Source organism: Littorina saxatilis, linkage group LG2, assembly GCF_037325665.1.
Source record: "Littorina saxatilis isolate snail1 linkage group LG2, US_GU_Lsax_2.0, whole genome shotgun sequence".
NCBI classification, from domain to species: domain Eukaryota; kingdom Metazoa; phylum Mollusca; class Gastropoda; order Littorinimorpha; family Littorinidae; genus Littorina; species Littorina saxatilis.
Window position 1 is genome coordinate 38,141,335 of NC_090246.1, and position 21,878 is coordinate 38,163,212.

Below are 21,878 nucleotides of genomic sequence, written 5' to 3' on the forward strand. Positions count from 1 at the left end.
CACACACACACACATACACACACACACACCACAGCAAACAAACAAGTACAAAACAGTTTCTCGATAACCAATACTGCAGGAGACACGGTTTTGAAATCCAAGATTGAAGAAGATGACTCCTGCTGCCGATTTCGCGCGCGGGCAAAACTAGCTGGAATTGTTCGCACCTCAGATTGGACAGCACACAAATAAGGACGGGGAAGCTAGCTAGGTCTCGAGTGTATATCTAGTTGAGCAAGAAGAGGAAGGAGATAATAATTATGGGCAATCATATTCTGGCTGGAAACCCTGCAAATCTGAGAGCACTTCCCTGCACAGGAAGACGAGGAAAAAACCGAAAGCGAGGGCAAAATCCTAACAGTAAAAGGCCCAGTCTGCCTCAAATGGTTTACAGAACGATTTAAATCTTCTCACGAAAAAAGCAGTTCTAACCTTATAGAACACGCTTGCGATAGCGTTTAACAGCATTAAATAACACAGTTCGTTTTAATGGCTATTTAGCTTGCGTAAATCACACACCAGATTTCGTGGTTTATTTTACCCTTGAGCCATCGTGAACCCGTGTCACACACTTTCCTTTTTTCTCACAATTTCGTCGTCAGTTTGTGATTTCAATGCGACTCGATGTATCTGCAATAGCACATAATTGTGTACCTCTGAATCTAAAACACAACAAACGGCTGCGAGTTACACGAACTTATCGGCGGCGGGTGACTTCAAAGAAGCAAGCGATATGCAGAAAATTCGTCTGTTTGGGGAAACACGACCTAGCGTGATTTGCTTCCGGGCTCCCTTTTTTAAAACTTTTAAAACTTCGAGTTGTACTGATCTTGTCTTAATGAAAAAAGAAACCTTTTATGATTTAAGAATGTTTGTGTTACAAGCTGTCACTTTATTATTTAGATTTTAAAAGTTAGTTCCAGCGCCAAAACGAGGCGTCCGATTGTGGTACTAGACAATCCGGCTGGCCACTCAAAAATAAATACTGTAAAAAATGCTCGCTCTTTACAGAGGGTAGATTCTACCTAGGATGTTCTCAAGCGGTGAGTGCTTAAACAAAAGGGTGTTTTTACTATGTATAAAAGCCTGACAGTGTCTGTGACCAGAAATTGATGGTGTACGTGAAGGTGAGTGTGCCTTTAACGTTCAGGCAAGCAAGAAGAAAGAAAAGGGCAAATAATCAATAACACACACACGCACGTACCCACACACACACACACACACACACACACACACACACACACACACACACACACACACACACACACACACACACAAAATACGAAGATCCTGCAAAAGATCATGAACAGACAAAAATTAATTACAAATTAAACCCGTTTTCTTGCCTGCTCATTCGACCGAATTACTGTGAATAGTTCTGCATCCTTAATCCTAAATTAACGTTCAGGCAAGCAAGAGGTATTTGTGAAGGAAAGGGAAAATCAATAACACACACACACACACACAACAACAACAACAACAACAACAACAACAACAACAACAACAACAACAACAACAACAACATCAACCCGAGACAAAGAAGGAGAAAGAGAAATAAGTAATCAAATGCTATGAAAAATGTCGCGAAGCTTACGAAGAAAGGAAGGGAGTGGGGTTGGGGTAGGGGGGGGGGGGGGGGGGGGGGGGGGGTGGAGGGGTGGGGGGGTGGGGAAGGGGGTGGGGGATGGTCGGTGTGGAGGTAACTTGAGAGGGTGTTGATGAGGTCAAAAACAACGGACGAGGGGAGAACGTACTCTACATCTATACTCGCACACTCAACACATAACCACTGTAGCACGTCTATCGGCCAGGCAACACCTAATGCGAAAAGACCATGAATCAACTAGTACTTGAAATGTGCATCCCCGTTTATCCGGTACATTTTGCACCGGTCAACCCCATGTCGCTTTATTGGTTATTGGAACCAAACACGTTTTTAAAATGTGAAAAGAGGTCAGATTTTTTGGCAACATTATTGATATATTCTAACAAACAAATTGAGTTCTGTAACATTTTAAGATAAATATGCATATCGGTGCCGGAGAGAGGGCAGGCAAAGCGACACAGTTACCTTTATTCACACACACACCCACACACACACACACACACACACACACACACACACACACACACACACACACAGATAGGTTGGCAAATGTCATCCCAAAGACAGAGATCTCTCCTGATTAAAAAACCCATTTAAACGTACTTCTTGAGAACGGGTAAAAAGGAAATCTAAGAAAGAAGACTCCTCAGGCGTGTCACCAAACAGGCTTTGTTTCCTGTTTTAACGCTCATTTTCTGTTATTTCCTCGAGATAAGAACCTGAAAGTGGCTAGATAATTGTCCAAAGATGACGTCCTTCCCGTGTAAAACCATCACCTCCACCGCCACTGATCCGCCACCGATCCTCCAGGCTTTTACATGTTACAAGAGCCTCCAGGCTTTTACATGTTACAAGAGCCTACAGGTTTTTACAGGTTACAAGAGCCTCCAGGCTTTTACAGATTACAAGAGCCGACAGGCTTTTACAAATTACAAGAGCCTTCAGACGTTTACAGGTTACAAGAGCCACCAGGCTTTTACAGGTTACAAGAGACTACAGGCTTGTACATGTTACAAGAGCCTACAGGCTTTTACAGGTTACAAGAGCCTACAGGCTTTGACAGGTTACAAGAGCCTCCAGGCTTTTACAGGTTACAAAAGCCTACATGCTTTTACAGGTTACAAGAGCCTACACGCCTTTACAGGTTACAAGAGCCTACAGGCTTGTACAGGTTAAAAGAGCCTCCAGGCTTTTACAGGTTACAAGAGCCTACAGGCTTTAACAGGTTACAAGAGCCTACAGGCTTTGACAGGTTACAAGATCCTACATGCTTTGACAGGTTACAAGAGCCTACAGGCTTTGACAGGTTACAAGAGCCCACAGGCTTTTACAGGTTACAAGAGCCTACAGGCTTTACAGGTTACAAAAGCCTACAGGCTTTTACAGGTTACAAGAGCCCACAGGCTTTGACATGTTACAAGAGCCTACAGGCTTTGACAGGTTACAAGAGCCTACAGGCTTTAACAGGTTACAAGAGCCTACAGGCTTTGACAGGTTACAAGAGCCTACAGGCTTTGACAGGTTACAAGAGCCTACAGGCTTTGACAGGTTACAAGAGCCTACAGGCTTTAACAGGTTACAAGAGCCTACAGGCTTTAACAGGTTACAAGAGCCTACAGGCTTTAACAGGTTACAAGAGCCTACAGGCTTTAACAGGTTACAAGAGCCTACAGGCTTTAACAGGTTACAAGAGCCTACAGGCTTGTACAGGTTACAAGAGCCAGGTTACAAGAGCCTACAGGCTTTGACAGGTTACAAGAGCCTCCAGGCTTTTACAGATTACAAGAGCCTACAGGCTTTGACATGTTACAAGAGCCTCCAGGCTTTTACAGGTTACAAGAGCCTACAGGTTTTGACAGGTTACAAGAGCCTACAGGCTTTAACATGTTACAAGAGCCTACAGGCTTGTACAGGTTACAAGAGCCTACAGGCTTTTACAGGTTACAAGAGCCTACAGGCTTTAACAGGTTACAAGAGCCTACAGGCTTTGACAGGTTACAAGAGCCTACAGGCTTTAACAGGTTACAAGAGCCTACAGGCTTTTACATGTTACAAGAGCCTACAGGCTTTTACAGGTTACAAGAGCCTACAGGCTTTGACAGGTTACAAGAGCCTACAGGCTTTGACAGGTTACAAGAGCCTACAGGCTTTGACAGGTTACAAGAGCCTACAGGCTTTAACATGTTACAAGAGCCTACAGGCTTGTACAGGTTACAAGAGCCTCTGTGCACATGGACACATACAAATAATCTACAGCCTGCACTGTTAACTCAAGTGTAACACCTTTGAACACTCTTTTTTGTAACCAGTTGTGAACACTGTGTGACGAAATACATAATTCTACTCGAAAAAGTAGATCACATGGAAAACACTATTAAGTGTGTTCAAAAGTGGAACACTTCAGTTTACAGTGTAGTAGGTGTGTGGGAGGAGGGCGGAGGTGGGGGTGATGGTGGGAGTGAGATGGGGGGACCTGTATAGCTGATGTTGCCCTCGCTTTACCTCGGCCGCTTCGGAAAGCCCCAGGACAGACAAGATCCTTCGGCAAATGTCATCCCAAAGACTAAGTTCTCTCCTGATTAAAAAACAATTAGACTTCTCGAGAAAGGGAAAAAAGGAAACCACAGAAAGAAGAGTCTTCAGGCGTGTCATCAAACAGGCTTTGCTTTCTGTTCAATGGTCTTTGTTCGTGTTTGTACTTGGGACAATTGTCTGATAATTGGCCAAAAAACGAGTAAATTTTATCCTTGGAATCGGTCTCGCATGACCCCCCCCCCCCCCCCCCCCCCGCCAAGGTTCTCGAAACACGCGAAGCTACGAAAAACAACAAGTCGCGTAAAGCAAAATTAATACATTTAATCAATCTGTCGAACTCACATAACGAAACTGAAAAATCAAAGAGTGCTCTTTCTTTGCCTATTTTACAACATTGAATTAAGCTATTAAAACGCTTACTTTTGCGAAGTAAAGGCAGTCCTCCTGCGCGATAGCATTAATTGTAACGCAGAATCTTATGTTATAACGTTGGAAGCGATCTGAGGGCCTCAATTTATGGAATACCCAATTCCACACATCCGTTCTAGGTCCCGTTCCCGTAGCGACCAAGGAACGGCACGGGAACGGGAGGGATCGGGAGGGGACCTTAATGGAACGCCAATGGACGTTAACGGAACTCATTTGAACGGTAGGAACGGGTGAGTTCGGGCTGCATGTTCAAAATGTTAGCCATTCCCCGCCCGTTCCAAATGAACGGTAATGGAACCTTAACACATCGGCAACGGAACTCATGGATCGTTAATGGAACTTAACGCAATGGTAACGCAACGCTAGCGCTTACACACACTGCGTTCCCATTCCACACATCCGTTCTAGCTTTGGCGTTCCCAGCCGTCCTGAGGACGGCTGCCTCTACGGTCAGACGCTGCTCAAAGATGTCAAAAACGGCCGTTTGAGCAGCGTCTCATTGTTGTGGCAGCCTTCCTCAGGACGGCTGGGAACGGAAGCTAGAACGGATGTGTGGAATGGGGGTATTAGGTATTATCCCTTTTAACCGTTACTTCAACCGACATGGCAATGCGTGACCGATGCAAGTCCGTTTTCTTTCTCAGTTCACGCGGTAGTTTCCGTGTCTGAAACTATATTTACATTTGGGTCTTAGAACAGGAACCTCCCCCTCCCCCTTATGTCCGTGTGGCAAGAATCAGACAGCAGAGCACATCCTGCAGGCTTGTCCATACCACAGTGCTCTGAGGGACACCATCTGCGCAGAGGAGACAGCGCTACAAAAGAAGCTATACGGCCCCAGAGTGGACTTGGAGAAGACAGCACGTTTCGTCCTGCAATCCGGACTGACGATCTAACAGCGAACGACAAGAAGTAGAAGTCAGAACAGGAACAAATACTTTATTGTCTGTCTTTACAACACAGAAACTTGCCTCACAATTACAAAACGTCATTGCACAAGAAAATACAATGATAAAAAGTAGATTAAACTTCGCGTAACATAATTCAATATAGTCTGCGCGCGCACACAAACACACACACACACACACACACACACACACACACACACACACACACACACATACACACACACACACACACACACACACACACACACACACACACACACACACACACACACACACACACACACACACACACACACACACACACACACACACACACACACACACACACACACACAAACACACACACTTTCATTGTAGAATGAAAAAGGTTATACAAAATGCATATCTTTTCACACTTTTTACTTAACAGCTTGTTAAAAATCTTGATCTCTCACTTAGCAAAGCATTTATATATGAGCGTCTTATTACTGGGACACATACTAAAAATCTACTGCGCGGCGACTTTCTGTGCAGTACGAAATGTTTACGCTAAATTGACTGGGTGGCCGAGTGGTAACACACTTGCGCTCGGAAGCAAGAGGTGGCGAGTTCGACCCTGGGTCAGGGCGTCAGCAATTTTCTCCCCCCTTTCCTAACCTAGGTGGTGGGTTCAAGTGCTAGTCTTTCGGATGAGACGAAAAACCGAGGCCCCGTCGTGTACACTCCATGGGGGTGTGCACGTTAAAGATCCCACGATTGACAAAAGGGTCTTTCCTGGCAAAATTGTATAGGCATAGATAAAAATATCCACCAAAATACCCGTGTGACTTGGAATAATAGGCCGTGAAAAGTAGGATATGCGCCGAAATGGCTGCGATCTGCTGGCCGATGTGAATGCGTGATGTATTGTGTAAAAGAATTCCATCTCACACGGTATAAATAAATCCCTGCGCATTGAATATGTGCGCGATATAAAGTGCATAAATTTTTTTTTTTAAAAACCCTGCGCTTAGAACAGTACTGTACCCGCGGAATACGCGCGATATAAGCCTCATATTGATTGATATTGATTGATTGATTGATGTTGTGACTGACACCAATGTCAATCGGCAAAATTAATTCAGTGAAAAATCATTAATTCCAGCTCTGTACAGAAACCAGCTAGGCTGTTGAAGTGTAGTATGCATCCTAATGGAAGAAATACCATTATCCCATGTAAAATTCCGGATAGGTGCGTGATGAACGTGAAACTAATCAAAGTGTTTATGTGTGTGGGATCGGTAGGGGCTGACTAATAACTGATATATTGTTCTTTATGACTTCGCTTGGGCGGGGATGTAGCTCAGTCGGTAGCGCGCTGGATTTGTATCCAGTTGGCCGCTGTCAGCGTGAGTTCGTCCCCACGTTCGGCGAGAGATTTATTTCTCAGAGTCAACTTTGTGTGCAGACTCTCCTCGGTGTCCGAACACCCCCAAGACCAAGTGCGCACGAAAAAGATCCTGTAATCCATGTCAGAGTTCGGTGGGTTATAGAAACACGAAAATACCCAGCATGCTTCCTCCGAAAACGGCGTATGGCTGCCTAAATGGCGGGGTAAAAAACGGTCATACACGTAAAATTCCACTCGTGCAAAAAAAACACGAGTGTACGTGGGAGTTTCAGCCCACGAACGCAGAAGAAGAAGAAGAAGATGACTTCGCTTGACCTCGACCACTTCGGAAAGCCAAAGAACTGAAAAAATATGTCAACAAAGTTCATCCCAACAACACAATTTTCCGATTCCCGAGAAAAGAACAACATAGATCAGAAAAAAGACTACAATCTGAATACCACCAAGTCTCATTCTCTATTATCAACTCGGAATAATTGCACGAGAATTAGCCAAATTGGGTTCAAACTCGTTCAAATATATAACACCACCACCAAGTCTCATTCTCTATTATCAACTCGGAATAATTGCACGAGAATTAGCCAAATTGGGTTCAAACTCGTTCAAATATATATATAACACCTAAAACACACACACACACACACATACACACACACACACACACACACACACACACACACACACTGACACACACACACACACACACACACACACTGACACACACGCCCGCACGTACACACACACACACACACACACACACACATACACACACACGGCAAGATACATCTCAACGACACAGTTCTCCCTTCATTTTAAAGAGAGAAAAAAATACTTCTAGAAAAAGGGAAAACATAAATCAAAGAAAAATCTGCAGTCTGAATATCATCAAACCATCTCTTTGTCTACTCTCACTCGAAATAATGGCACGAAAATTAGCCAAATTACACGTTCAAATATATGACACTGTAAAAACCTGTCAGCATAGACCGGAAAGCTTTGTCTGAGTAGCCCCAATCAAGCCAATGACGAACAAAACCACACTTCATCAAATGCGTTCGATAACATGGAAAGTACAAGCATCTACGCGTTGAGTGTAAATTTCATCCTCGGCTTTTTGCACGGAATGGATATTGGTAAACATGGTCTACTTTATTCATAATCGCTATGTCTGTTTATAGCATCAAATAATATGGGCTAATAATCGGTGGGGTGAATCAGGTGTATGTATTAATATCACTTGCAGAAATTCCATCGACAAAAGTATCGCTCGGATTATCTTGCGATTACAAAACATGATCGAAAAACAAAGAAAAACAAACAGGACAAACCCCCCAGAACCCCCACACAAACGGCGATCACGAACAGTATGGATCATCTGATCAGGGAGAGCGCGCGCGCGAGACAGAGACAAAGACAGAGAGAGAGAGAGAGAGAGAGAGAGAGAGAGGGGGAGAGAGAGAGAGAGGGAGAGAGAGAGGGGGAGAGAGAGAGAGAGAGAGAGAGAGAGAGAGAGAGAGAGAGAGAGAGAGAGAGAGAGAGAGAGAGAGAGAGAGAGAGAGAGAGAGAGAGAGAAAGGCGCAGACGTAGATGGTTTGTTCATTAGGCCATTGCCCCTTGTGAAGGGGTGTGAACAAAAAGTTAACATTGCATATATATAATTGCAACAAGAGAGAGAGAGAGAGAGATCAAATCAAATCAAATCAAATCAAATCAAATTTTATTTTACGAGGGTTGTGGCATAAGGAATATAAACGAGCTTCTTTTCAACCAGCCCTCGCCCAGAGAGAGGGGGATTGAATTGAATTGAAATTTATTTTACGAGGGTGACAGAATAAGCAATCTATACATGCTTCTTTTCATCCGGCCCTCGCCCATTGAGGGGTAACAAATAAGAAGAAATAAAACATAAGTTTAACAATAGTACAAATGACATATTTACCATAATTAACATGTCAAGCAACCAATAAGACATTTTAAGATGCATTAGGATTCTTTAGCTATGTTTGAAAATTATATATAACAGAGAAATATGTGTTTGTATCAACAACAACAACAAAAAACAAAACAAACAAAAAATCCTTCATGAATTATATTATAATCATGTTTTTCAATATAATCAGAGAGTACAGTTATATGTTGCCAGCTGCTTGATAATAGTTTTTATAAGTTTTGTAAAAGAAACAGCATGTAATATTCCTTGAATGATGTTTCATGAATTCGTAATTTAATTATATTTGGAATGGCGTTCCACATAATTGCTCCAGAATATGATAGACTCGACTTGTACAGGTCAATTCTTGGAGTTGGTGTAATTAATTTGTTACATTTTCTATAATGATTTATTTTGAAATTTGAGGCAATGAGTGTAGGGGCATTCCCTGACATAATTCTATGCATCATCACACCCTTGTTATATGCAAATCTATCTTTGATAGGAAGAACTTGCAATCGTTTATAATCAGTCATGGAAAGAGATGTATTTTTAAAAATAATTAATTTAACAGCTCTTCTATGTAAACTGCCCAAGTGTTTCAATGTATTTGCACTTGCAGAGTCCCAGACTGTGGAAGCATAGTCAATAGCTGACTGAATATGTGCCTAAAAAAAAGTTTTCTTGTGCGAAGGTCTAGAAAGTGTTTGATTTTTGATAACTGAAATATTTTCTTGGATGTGTTTTTACAAAGTGTATCTACATGTTTTGACCAAGACAGGTTATTGTCAATAATTATTCCCAAGACTTTATGGCTATCAACTTCGGTAATATCTTTTTTTTTTTTTTTTTTTTTTTTTCTTCTTTTTTTTTTTAAAATCTCAGTTGCATGCAGGCTGCTTCAACCCTTTCTTTTTTGCCTTTTTTTGTTTTGTTTGTTTGTTTTTGTTTTGTTGTTGTTGGCGGGGAGCATCCTTCTTCATTGATTTTTATTTTTTTAATTTTTTTTTTTAAGTAATGTTTTTACTATAACATTAACATTACTATATCTAAATGTATTTTAAGTAACTTTTCTATATAACAATTCCCTCTCAAAAATGCATACAATATCCAGAGGGGAGCCATATCTATAAATACCAACACACATTTTGGCTATCACAATCAAATAATTCACATAACTTATTAGTGCCTTGGAACTTTGTGAATTTTCAAATACGCCCAAAAAAACTTCCTTTACGGTAATTTTAATAATCATATTATATTTACAATTCACTTTATCCTCAACGCATTTCCAAATGGACATAATTTTCGGGCAAAAGTAAAAAAAATGTTCAATATAATCAATTTCGTTCTCACAGTGAGTACAGCAATTACTCACGGAAATGCCTATTTTATACAATAAAATATTTGTGGGGTAAATATTGTGCAATATTTTCCAATGCAACATTCGCAATCTTGTTTCAGTGGTTACTTTGTTTACCATTAACCATTGCTCTTTTCCCGGCCTGAAATCAAATTTATGTTCCCAAAATTTAACTACAACCGGCTCCACATATTTTTCCTTTATAATTAATTTGCGAAATTGACAAGGCTTACTCAGGTTCTTTAAATCGTTGAATCCACATACATTTCCATTTGCAGAGCGTAGTGTTGCTGCTTTAACTGCTGTACAAATCACCCTATATTCAAAGAATCTTGTGGGCTTACATCCAACCTTCTGCTGCATAATATTAAAGGGCACAATCTCATTACCAACATATACATCCTTTACTCGACAAACGCCTGCTTTAATCCAGTCGCTAAAAAACAGGGTTTGGCCGCAATAGATTATATCCTTGCTGTTCCATAAACACGTATCTCTTAATAACATGTCTCCACCTACTGCTCTCTGAATCATGTCCTTATTTTTCAACCAACAAATTAAAACTTGTTTCCAAAATACATTTTTAATTAATCCCAATCCTTTAAAATTTTTTACCGTGGTGTTAGATTGGAAGCAACACAACCTTTCACCAAGCTTCGAGAACATATGTATCGGTATTTGTTTCCAACTTTCCTGCTTTTCTTTCAATAAATTTGCCGCCCAGGACAACAAACAAGAGGACTGCATATCAATGACATCAATCATTTTTAAACCCCCATCAGGAAACTCTTGACACATCACTTTTCTTTTAACTTTCTCAAATGCCTTAGTGTTTGAAAATCGTTTTTTCCAAATAAATCTGTAAAACATAGTATTTATCTCAGTCAATACCTTTTCGGGTATTACCAGTGCTTGCAACGGATAAATAATCTGCGATAACAAAAGAGATTTCACAATGCATATTTTCCCCATGATACTACAATTTCGTTTAAACCATTTTACAATGTTGCGTCGTATATTTTCAATACGGCTTGTCCAGTTTTCTTCAATCTCAGAGACCGATGAGGAGCTACTGAAATAAATTCCCAAAATCTTCACTTTTGTAGTCCACCTTAACCCGCACTCATTTTCATTACCATATTTATTACTGCCCAAGGCCATGATTTCAGTTTTTTGTCTATTCATTGCCAAACCAGAGAATTTGGAAAAATAGGTAACAAGGGTTAATGCGTTTTTTAACTCATCCATATCGTTCAGAAATAGGGTCACATCATCAGCATATAATAATATCTTAAAGAACATATCATAATTATCATTAGTTTCTTTTGGCAGAGGCAGACCCTTAATTGAACCATCATTTCGAATTTTCAAGGCCAACAATTCTAATGCAAGGATGAAGGCCATCGGTGAAAAAGAACAGCCCTGTCTGATACCTGCGTTTAATTCAATACATTCCGATAACCAGCCCATAAAATTGATACAACTTTCCGATTTATACAATAGAATCTCTACCCATCTTACAAAGACGGCACCAAAATTAAATCGTTTAAATGCATACACAATATACTCTTTGGAAATCGTGTCAAATGCAGCTTTATAGTCCAGTGCTACAAGGAACCCAGGTTTATTATATTCGTTTACATACGATACTAAATCGTCTATTTGCCGGATCGCTGAACTAATGGTTCGACCCTTCAAAAAACCATACTGATCTTCACCAATAATATCTAAAATAACTTTAGATAGGCGAACTGAAAGAGTCTTCGCCAATATTTTATAATCAGTGTTTAATAGTGAAATCGGTCGCCAATTATTAAGGTCGTCCCTTGGTAATTGTTTACCCTTATGAATTAATATCATTATTGCCCGTTTTTGTGTGACGGTTAATTCTCCCTTTAAAAAAGATGCATGAAAGGAATTCAATACCATGTGTTTTATTTTACACCAGAAGAACTTCATAAAGGAGGTTGTAATACCATCACATCCAGGGGAGGAACCGTTTTTCATATTTTTTAAGGAAGTCGACAATTCTGTTAAAGTGATCGGACTATCAATTCCAGTCTTCTGCTGTTCTGTTAATTGAGGAACTTCAACACCATCCAAAAACTGTTCAACCAAATTTTCATCAAACTCAATATTTTTTTCGTATCTCCTTCTAAAAAACTGGACTTGTTCAGTCAAAATATCATCCTGATTTGTTATCACCTGACCATCTGCTTTAGCAAGACGATCCATAATTTTCGCGTTCGAGTGTGTTTTTTCCATATTGAGAAAATACTTTGTATTTTTTTCTCCTTCTTCAATAAATTTAATTCGGGACCTAGTTTGGGCTCCCTTAGCTTCCTGTATTGAATAAATTTCCAGTTCAGCTTTTACTTTATCTTTTTCCATCAACAATTCGTTATTATCTTGATCTAAAACAAGGGCTTTGTCAATCCTATTCATATTTTCCAACAATTCCCCATGTCTATTAAACTTACATCTATTTTTTCCTTACTGTACCGAATACAAAATTCTCTTATTTTAATCTTACACAAGTCCCATTTTACGTGATCCTCCCTTATTTCATCTTGTATCTCAAATTCTTCCAACATCAAATTCAATTCATCAACAAAGATATGATCCTTTAACAAACTATCATTAAATTTCCAATATGATGGACCACGCTGAAATGAACATAATTTATATGTTATGTTAACCGACCTATGGTCGGATTGTGCAACGGAACATATATTACAGTCTCGGTAATATCTTGATTTCGTATTAGCAATGTCGAAAATTTAGATGTTAGATTTAGGGAGAGAGAGAGAGAGAGAGAGAGAGAGAGAGAGAGAGAGAGAGAGAGAGAGAGAGAGAGAGAGAGAGAGAGAGAGAGAGAGAGAGAGAGAGAGAGAGAGAGAGAGAGAGAGAGACAGAGACAGAGACAGAGAGAGACAGAGAGAGTGAGACAGACAGACAGACAGACAGACAGGCAGGCAGGCAGGCGGATAAACAAACAGGATCAAGAAGACCACATTGACGCAGAGAGATATATTCATTACACAAACACTCAGAGTGCACATTTGAAAGCAGACTGGCAAGCTATAATCACTTCGTTCGACACGACAAAAGGAAAGGGGTTGATTTTCTTGTCAATGTAATTTCATTTCCCCTGTAACCTGTCAAGAAATGGACGAGCGATTTCATAACGATTGATAAGGGTGTTCATTCAGAGACTATACAGTCTCTGGTTCAGTTTCCAAAATTGATTTTCTGGCTTTGCACAAAGTACATGCACGTAACGAGCACCATACTGTATACAAGTCACTAATCAGAAGTATAATTATGATCATCAAAATGAATCGTTCTGGTGGAGCTGGAGGGTTTATCCGCATTTGTCTATAGCCTAGATTCCTTCATAGTCGACGAAAGTGTGCAAATTTGAAGAGCGGTTGCATGGGCGAAATCGGAAAGGAAAAGGCTTTTAACAGAATGCAAAATGCATAATACAGAGTATTGATTGCACATTGAAGTCAAGAATTAAAATGAAGACGGGTTAGTGTGTGATACAAATCATATGTATTCACAGTACTAGAAATAGTTAGTAATTTGTCTCTTCATGATAATTTGTCGGTTCGTTGTATTCTCTTTCTGTGTGTGTGTGTCAGTGTGTGTGTGTGTGTGTGTGTGTGTGTGGTGGTGTGTGTGTGTGGTGTGTATGTGTACCCCCGTTTCCACAGGTTTGGTTGCCTAAATCACCATAACGCAACCATCCACACGTGGATGGCAACCTAAACTCTGGATGGCAACCATAAATGTGTGGATGGTCGCTTCATTTAACACCGTTAAATTGACTTTTTTGACGGAAAGAATGTCATAACAATGTTCAAAATGACATTCTTTCCGTCCTCTATAGGCGACGAAATAGGTCAAATTTTGTGCATTTTTTAGTGCAAAATTCTTCGATGCCGGAGCGAGTACTGCACCCAGTGCTGTTGTAGTGCAAGTGCACTAGAAAGGCACTGCACCCAGTGCCGCCTCTTAGGTAACCATCCACACTTTAGGTGCGTGTGTGTGTGTGTATGTGTGTGTGTGTACATTGTGTATGTGTGTGGGTGTGTGTGTGAGTGTGTGTGTGTGTCAGTGTGTGTGTGTGTGTGCGCGTGCGGTGCGTGAGTGCGTGCGTGCGTATGTGCAGGCGAACGTGCGTGCGAACGTGCGTGCGTGTGTGTGTGTCAGTGTGTGTGTGTGTGTGTGCGTGTGTGTGCGCGCGCAGGAGCGCTTTGCTATTGCGGACACAGAAAACAGTTATTTATTTTCTACAACCAAAGACGCAGACAGTGTGCAAATTTAAGGAGCGGTTGCCAACCAGATAGAGAGAGATGGGTGGACAAGAGAAAAAGTGATATCAGCCAGGACTAATGAGATTTCTACAGATACACAAACACTGCAAGACAGCTAGACAATTGAACACCCCACCACACATAATGATAAACGTATTTTGACCATCAAAAAAGGCACACGTAAGAGAGAGAGAGAATTGAACTTTATTTAACAAGGATTAAGATTTAAGGCTACGCCTTTTCTTACAATCTGTCCTTGGGACGCACAGACACACAATGATAACATTGAAAAATTAAAAATTAAAAAGTTAAAAAGTCCGAAAACTTCAGCTCGTGATGATAAAGATGACGATGATGATGATGATGATGATGATGATGATGATGATGATGATGATGATGATGATTATGATGAAGATGAGGCATGAAGAGCATACATATGTGGTTATTCATAAAATCAAATGCATACTATGCAAGTAATTATAAGTACAAGCTGGTAGCAATCGAACATGTAGCAATAGTACAACAAAAATATGTTCAGAATATACAATGGACAGCATATCTTTGGCGTAGAGAGAGAGAGAGAGAGAGAGAGAGAGAGAGAGAGAGAGAGAGAGAGAGAGAGAGAGAGACAGAGACAGAGAGAGACAGAGAGAGACAGACAGAGAAAGATACAGACAGACAGAGACAGAGAGACAGAGAGACAGACAGACAGACAGACAGACAGACAGACAGACAGACAGACAGAGACAGTCAGACAAACACACATACAGACAGAGACTGTGAGAAAGAGAGAGTGAGAGAGAGACAGAGACAGACAGACACATACACACACACCGACAGACAGACAGGCAGACATAGAGGGAGAAAGAGACAGACAGACACACTAGTACACACACGCCGACAGACAGACATAATTTATGATATAATATATTTGGCATCACAAACAGCACAAGAAACAATTGACAAGTGGCTCTATCCCATCACCCCCCTTCCCTCCGTCGCGATATAACCTTGAACGGTTGAAAACGACGTTAAACACCAAACAAAGAAAGAAAGCACAAGTAACAGACAGACCTGATGACCGACCATCTAACCGACTGGTCAAAAGAGAGACACGCAGGCAGACACGCGGACAGAAAAACACACACACGCTAAAAAAATGTTGCTTCTTCAAAGATGTCAGGTAGAAAAAAAATATAAATTCGGGAAAGCTACATGACTATCTTTTCACTCTTTTCTTAGTTCGATCACTATAATACTCCAAGTTCCTCCAGTGCTATTTTGTCCCGATAATTTTCATTTTGAAGACCTGTAGTTTCACAGGAATTGCCCCAAAACCATGGAGACCGCCACAGTCCAGTAAACTCCACCCTGGGACAAAAGCAACAATTATTTAGTCTGCTTCGAGCTTCGTTCTTTTGACTTCAAAGAATAGACCATTGTCCGTGGCGGCTGCGCCTAAAGTGCATTAACTTGTTCTAGAAACTTTAAATTCAATTTACTGATCCGTCAGTTCACTTTTAGCGTCCAACCGTAACAGCCAGCAGATTTTCCGGTTCCATGACACTTTATCGAAAGACAATTTATCGAATGGACATTTGATCGAATAGACAATTACTCGTATGAACGCTTGACCGAATAACACATTATCATAAGACTTTTGAACATTGATCGAATGTATATTTTCTTGGCATGAACCCTTCATTGGTTGGACCATCCGCGACAGAGTTCATTCAATCTTGTGTGCATTCGATCAAGTGTCTGACTTCAAAGAGTCGGGCAAACGATTCTCCCTTTGACTGCACGAAACAAGCCGATTAGAAAAGTTACAGATTGCAGCACTTGTTGCTCTTAAATGGGAATCGAGGATTTATCGTCCAAAATTAAAAAGACATTTCAACTGAGTCTCTCAATGAACATAGACTGAGAAGAGCTGGAGGAAAGAGAGAGAGAGAGAGAGAGAGAGAGAGAGAGAGAGAGAGAGAGAGAGAGAGAGAGAGAGACAGAGACAGAGAGAGAGACAGAGAGAGAGACTCAGACTCAGAGAGAGAGAGAGAGACTAGATAGAGAGAGAGAGAGAGAGAGAGAGTTGGATAGATAGATAGATAGATAGATAGATAGATAGATAGATAGAGAGAGAGAGAGAGAGAGAGAGAGAGAGAGAAAGAAGAGAGAGGGAGAGAGAGAGAGAGAGAGAGAGAGAGAGAGAGAGAGAGAGAGAGAGAGAGAGAGAGAGAGAGAGAGAGAGAGAGAGAGAGAGAGGTGTGTCGAGCACGTGTAGAAAAAAACATTTTTTTAAGATAAATTATCATAATATGCTTAAATATGCTGTCTGCATGGATAAGTCTTGAGTTTGGGTTCTCTTTTGGCTTTGACTGGTCATGTAACCTCCCCCCCCTTCCCACCCCACCCCCTCCTAATGTCTTCTATTTGTAGGTCTGTCTGTCAGTCTGCCTGTACCTTTGTCTGTGTCTGTGCTTGTTAGTGTCTTTGTATTCTCTTTTTGTCTCCACAGCCGGTAAAAGCTTCTTTATACGCTGGGAGCTCAAAATGTCCCATAACTGAAACACTAGAACCTACAAAGAAAATCGAAAAAGAGACAATGGCCCACTTCTTCAGTCTTAAGGCCAAAAAAAAAAATAGGTCTGTTTACGGTAACCCGACCGACCCTAGTTTTTTCGCGCGACCCTAGACTTCTTTTTTGGCATTTGGGGAAAAAAAAAAATCTCGTTTTTTTTGGCAAAATAACGTAAAATATGTTTTTTTGGGAAAAAAAAATTAAAAAAATAAAAAATCCCGACCTACCGACCCTATTTTTTTGGCCTATGTTACCGTAAACAGACCTATTTTTTTTTTTTGGCCTAAAGTAACGACCAAAATTTCTCTTTCTCGGACTGTCTCCAAGTATCAACAGCACTGTCCAAGCAAAAGTCAGATGTGGCCCAAGAGAAATGTAAATCATCAATCTCAATCGGCCCTTCGGGGGGACGGAGACTGTACAGTGGTAAATGCGTGCGGGAGACTACAGTAGATAGAGTGCAAGGCGTCTACCAATAATTAACCCTGCCCCCAGGCGATCAGACAGAAAGCGGCGTTAATTGCTTTGCAGCTAGTTAAAGTACCACCCTACCCTGTGTGAACTTTCCCGGATACAGAGTGTACTTTTACGCGGACTCTCTTCGGTGTCCAAACACATCCGCGCGCACACATGCACACGACAAGGATATCATGCTTACAGTAAAAGTCAGAGCGTGGAAAACACGAACTGAGACTTTCACTGTTTAGCTTGATGTTTGGACACAGAAGAGAGTCTGCACAAAAGTATCCCCAGCAATAGTGAAAACACGCTCCGATGGCCCACTCGTTTCCATGAGTGCATTCGGGTGTTGACGTTGATCGCTACAGAAACCAATCTTTCTTTCTTTTCTTTATTTGGTGTTTAACGTCGTTTTCAACCACGAAGGTTATATCGCGACGAGGGAAAGGGGGGAGATGGGATAGGGGAAAGGGGGGAGATGGGATAGAGCCACTTGTTAAGTGTTTCTTGTTCACAAAAGCACTAATCAAAAAATTGCTCCAGGGGCTTGCAACGTAGTACAATATATGCTTACTGGGAGAATGCAAGTTTCCAGTACAAAGGACTAAACATTTCTTACATACTGCTTGACTAAAATCTTTACAAACATTGACTATATTCTATACAAGAACCACTTAACAAGGGTTAAAGGAGAAACAGAATCCGTTAGTCGCCTCATACGACATGCGGGGTGCAGAGAAATAAGGATGTGGAAAAGAAGACTTTTGGTAAGTGAAATAGGCTAAAGGTGATGGATCCAGTCAGGTAGAAATAAGACAACAAGAAAAGAATTGGAAAACTGCAGGGAATAGTAGGGAGAGTTTTCTTGGAAGGAAATATAGGTGAAAGGACTGGTAAGGCAGAAATAAGACAAAAGAAGAGAAGAAACAGAACCGTTAGTCGCCTCTTACGACATGCTGGGTAGCATCGGGTAAATTCTTTCTAGTCCCAACCAATATGGGACTCCCCCTAACCCGCGGGGGGTACAGAAACCAATAAAAACACAAACAAGCTGGCCTAAATATGTCAACCATCTTCTGCAGTAATTTGTTTTGAGAACGTCGGCACTGTCAGAATTCAGTCAATTCTGCATCAACAAGTGATTACTGCCTCACCTTAGCAGTTCAGTTAGTTTTACTCTTTGTAATGTGCCGTGAAAATCCAGTCGTGCTCAGAAGTTCATGATGCTATAGCTTAACATTTCACTTTTTAGTGAATAATGACTCACAGACATGATGTTATTTCCATGGTATATTTTCTGCGCAATAACGGTTGAAGCCAATTAGTAGTGTATAGGTTTTGCAAGGCTTACATAACCCGACATAATAAAATGTTCACCCAAGGGAAGTAATTAACATACAATTAGGTTACATGTATGGCCACGGTTTCCACAGGCCAACATAAACACAATTCTTACTCACAAGGGAGGTAATTTACTGATGGAAATGTGGTCATCCAATTATGCTTAGTGTGGATGAATACTGTCTCTATACTCAATATAGTCCTTAGCGTCTTGTACGTAGTGAATCAGCGCGTTTGTTTTTGTCCATTCTGAATAAAGTGTGTAATACTTTTACAACAAAAGTGTTGTTAAGATGTTCACATAATGCGTGAAGGGTTGTGCATTTTAATGTAAATCAACATGTGACTGGTCAGCAAATTAAGTGCATTATCAAAGCATGAAACTTCACACAATCCCCAAACATCATGCTCTCCGCAGACACATAATTTCACTTAGGTGAAAACAATGACGTGAACACCATTCGGTGCAACATGGTGTGTGTTACATGAACAAGCTGCAAGCCTAACACCACCAAAACATAATGTTAATATGCATTTAAGCATGCTGTAACACCAACATAAAATGGGGTGCTGCATGTTTTACTAGCAATAACATTATGTTAACATATATATCCAAGTATCTCTTAGTACGACTTTTAATTAGATGACCGAGAGTGTGCGGGGGATGGGAGGGTGGCGACATACTGTACATAAAGGGAAAGTTTATGTGCGCGCCTGTGTGTGCTTTTAATCTAAGACACATGTCGCCAATGTTTTCACAGAGCGTTAAATAAACGATTTTAAGATAATTAACAGCATTACAGGCAAGCTGCAGCACCACCAAAACAAGGAATTTGTAAGTTTAGTCTGTATTAACATGGAGTTACTTTGCGTTAAAAGAAAGCTTTAACACCATCATAACTTGACGTGTTGCATGTCTTTAACATGGTTTAACTGGACATTTAGACTGTCGCACATTTTCAAAGCAAGATCGCAGCGACAACTACAACAAAATCCAATCAAACTGTGGCATAATAGTAAGCTCACAATGGGATAAACGCATTGAAATTTGAAGTTTTGTTAGGTTCTGGAGTAATTTATTTTAAGTTGCAATACGCCAATTTTTCCCCAGTGTAGCATATCAAAAAAATATATAAACAATAAAACAGCATTTTAAAATTTGACAGAATGTTAAAAATCATTCCTCTGTTATTCATAGAAAGCCTGCCTGTTAATGTGTGGAGAAATCCTTTCTCGCGAAAACGCACACAAAAAGTAAGCAGATTGAATGCTGAGTTTTTGACTGTGACGGCACTGGTGCTTAAAAACAAATAAATGATAACATGAAGAACATTATTATGAAAAACCATAAAACACTATACAAATAACTGCCCGTATTTACTACATCATGCCTTTGTGCTAGCTGCATGTCAACGTATAAAATGAATGAATTGCATGATCCGCATTAATAAAATGAAAGATAAAACGATGTCAAGGTTCCTTCGTGAAACCAGGAGGACAAAAAATATCACTAAGAGTACTGTTACATAGCACAGCCTTGAACAGCTACAAACAAATGAAATAGGGAAAAAACAGCAATCGGTGAACTTCTTTTTCTACTTCTTCGTTCATGGGCTAGACTCCCACGTTCACTCATGTTTTTGCATGAGTGGGTTTGTACGTGTATGACCGTTTTTTACCCCGCTATCCAGGCAGCCATACGCCGCTTTCGGGGGAGTCATGCTGGGTATTTTCGTGTTTTTATAACCCACCGAACTCGTACATGGATTACTTGCCGTGCGCACTTGGTCATGTGCTTGCGTGTACACACGTAGGTGAACAAAGCACACACTGAAAAACACACATTACAGACACGTCGTCTCTAACCTTCGTGGTAGTCGTCAGAGTGGGAGATGTCGTGCAGGTTCTGGGGCAGGACCACGGAGGACAGCAGCAGGTCGCTGACAGCGATGTTACAGATGAGGACGTTGGTGGGGTTGCGCAGCTTGGGCGTCACGCCCACCACCACCATCACCAAGATGTTGCACACCACGGCACTCAACAGGACCAGCCCCACAATCACGATGAACGCCCACTCCGCGCCCGACAGCTCCGCCATCTTTAACCAGAGCCACCGCTTGTGAAGACAGAGCCACCTCTGGTGAAGACAGAGCCACCGCTTGCGAAGTAAGACGTCGTCCGTCTGCTGAGCAGAAAGAGAGATTTCTCCCTCCCCAACGTTTTTGTTTAGAGGCAGAATTTCAGCTAGATTCACGGCCAAGAAAGAGAGAATCTCATCCCAAATTTTTTTTCGGAGGCAAATTTTCAGCTAGATTCACCCGCGTAGAAATAGAGAATCTCACTGCTGCATTTGTTAAGGCAGAAAAAACCCACTTTATAACTCCTAGCTGCTGTTTCACAGATCTAAAGATTTTCACCCAAAATGAGAACATGAATTGATGAATAGACGGAAGACAACTGTAGATTTGCCATTCCAAATTTCTCTCCCGCTTTGGAACAGAGAATCTCAATGTTGCAGATGTTTGGAAGGCAGATCAACCGCGCGGAAAGAGAGAACTTAGCTGCTGTTGACAGTTTTGGGATGCAAAAAATCGATTATGTTGATCTTTAGCGTTGTAAATGCAGGGACGCTTTTCTGCTGCAATCTAAGCCTCTGAATTTTCAGAACTTAATCTTGTTAGCATTAAAGGTCATTTTAAAGAACGAAAGGGAGACAAATATAAGGGCAGAAAGTATGCGTTTTCTGCAAAGGGAGACAAATCTGGTGCCTCGTTTTGCTCGAGCAAACACACAACAAAATAATGGCCAAGTAATGCTCAATTTTTAAGCTCATTCCGTGAATTGATTTCACGAAAATTATTATTTGCTTTGAAAAAAGTGACTTATATCAAGTATACACTGTAACTCAATAATGCCACTGGATTGTGATCATTGAATTTACATCGCTAAAGTTAAAAATTACCAGAAAAACACACGCGCTAGGAATTGTTCACAACACTGGCTCCTGTTCACAGCTCTGACGTTTTAGAGCATGCTCT

At 40.9% G+C, this 21,878-nt stretch overlaps 1 protein-coding gene across 1 annotated transcript in view; it reads right to left on the reverse strand.

Annotated features, from left to right (window-relative positions):
- Positions 1-21,464, reverse strand: part of LOC138956176 (QRFP-like peptide receptor) — a 36,475-nt gene extending 15,011 nt beyond the window's left edge. Inside the window, exon 1 of the mRNA XM_070327611.1 lies at positions 20,707-21,464. Coding sequence (XP_070183712.1) covers positions 20,707-20,938 — 232 coding nt within the window. The 5' untranslated portion in view covers positions 20,939-21,464. The remainder of the gene's footprint in view (positions 1-20,706) is intronic.
- Positions 21,465-21,878: the final 414 nt, after the last annotated feature.